General features: G+C 47.8%; 1 protein-coding gene across 1 annotated transcript in view; it reads right to left on the bottom strand.

Moving 5' to 3' along the window:
• Positions 1 to 1,178, bottom strand: part of F2R (coagulation factor II (thrombin) receptor) — a 10,080-nt gene extending 8,902 nt beyond the window's left edge. The window contains exon 1 of the mRNA XM_009327314.1: positions 1,154 to 1,178. Coding sequence (XP_009325589.1) covers positions 1,154 to 1,178 — 25 coding nt within the window. The remainder of the gene's footprint in view (positions 1 to 1,153) is intronic.
• Positions 1,179 to 1,390: the final 212 nt, after the last annotated feature.

Raw genomic sequence — 1,390 nt, 5'->3', positions numbered from 1 at the left:
ACAGCCCAGCCGGCAGCCCCCGCCCTGCGAAAGCGGCAGCGGAAAGCGCTGGCACCCGGCTGGGAAATGGGAAGGGGTCGTGGGCTCGGGCAGAGTGAGAAGGCAGGAGGTGCAGAACAAAGGGTTATTCTTAAGGAATTATTCTAAGCTAAGTTTGCCGAATTTTGTTTGTGCAATCGAAATTGCTAATGCCCCACAGGAGCACAGTTACAAGGCCAGCTGAAATACCTGCATTACTCGTAGTTGAAAGATCACCCTCATTCAGAAAAGCTCCTTAATACATGGATCTGCTTTGTATAAAGTAGGCGACATCAAAGCTTGCTTGTATCGCGTTGGTTCAGTAAGCTGACCGATCTACAAGTACGGGACAACCTAGAAGCGATTCATTACCCAGCTTTGCAGTCCTTGTGTCTGTTCTTGCAAGACCCCTGGGGAAGTGGTGCCACTCCTGAGCTCAGTGGCACCTGCCTTGTAGGCGACATCAAAGCTTGCTTGTATCGCGTTGGTTCAGTAAGCTGACCGATCTACAAGTACGGGACAACCTAGAAGCGATTCATTACCCAGCTTTGCAGTCCTTGTGTCTGTTCTTGCAAGACCCCTGGGGAAGTGGTGCCACTCCTGAGCTCAGTGGCACCTGCCTTTGATGTAAGTTTGCAGAAGGCTACCATTGATTAATGTTGCAATTATTTTGTCCAGTGCTTTGTTAACTATTCAGGGTTGGGAAGGTTCGAAGCAAACACTTGGCGTGGCATCTACTCCCAAGGGAGATAAATCAGAAACATCTTGGACAAACAGGGCATCCTGGCTGGTATAAATCAGGCTGTTAGGAGATAACTTGTTTTGTCAGCAAAACCACAGCGATTTGGCTGCAACAGCTGAAGTGTGAAACTAAAGGTGAAGGAGAGTTAATTCTGACAAGGGGAGATCACGACCACCGACGCACGGCCCACCGACTCAAGAAACCCTCCGACCCAAAAGAAGAGAAAGACTGAGCGTGCAGACTAATTAGCATAAGAAGCGAGAGAATCATTTAGCCAATAGGTGATAGAGCATAAATAGAGTGTGAAGTTTTGATAACCGGGGAGCTAGTCTTTTGTGGGCTACCACCTAGCTCCCTATTTTGCGCAAACGAGAATAAAAGAAACAGACATACCTCGCCTCGGTGTGTAAGTTGGCATTGTGCACCAGGTAACGAGCCCATGTTTGGCACAACAGTTTTTGGCGACTGTCCTGGTTTCGGCAGGGATAGAGTTAATTTCCTTCTTAGTAGCTGGCACAGTGCTGTGTTTTGGATTTAGGATGAGAACAATGTTGATAACACACCGATGTTTTAGTTGTTGCTAGGTAATGCTTACACTAGCCAAGGACTTTTCAGCTTCCCATGCTCTAC

Source organism: Pygoscelis adeliae, unplaced genomic scaffold, assembly GCF_000699105.1.
Source record: "Pygoscelis adeliae isolate BGI_AS28 unplaced genomic scaffold, ASM69910v1 Scaffold26, whole genome shotgun sequence".
NCBI lineage: Eukaryota > Metazoa > Chordata > Aves > Sphenisciformes > Spheniscidae > Pygoscelis > Pygoscelis adeliae.
This window is presented reverse-complemented; position numbering and strand designations above follow the sequence as displayed.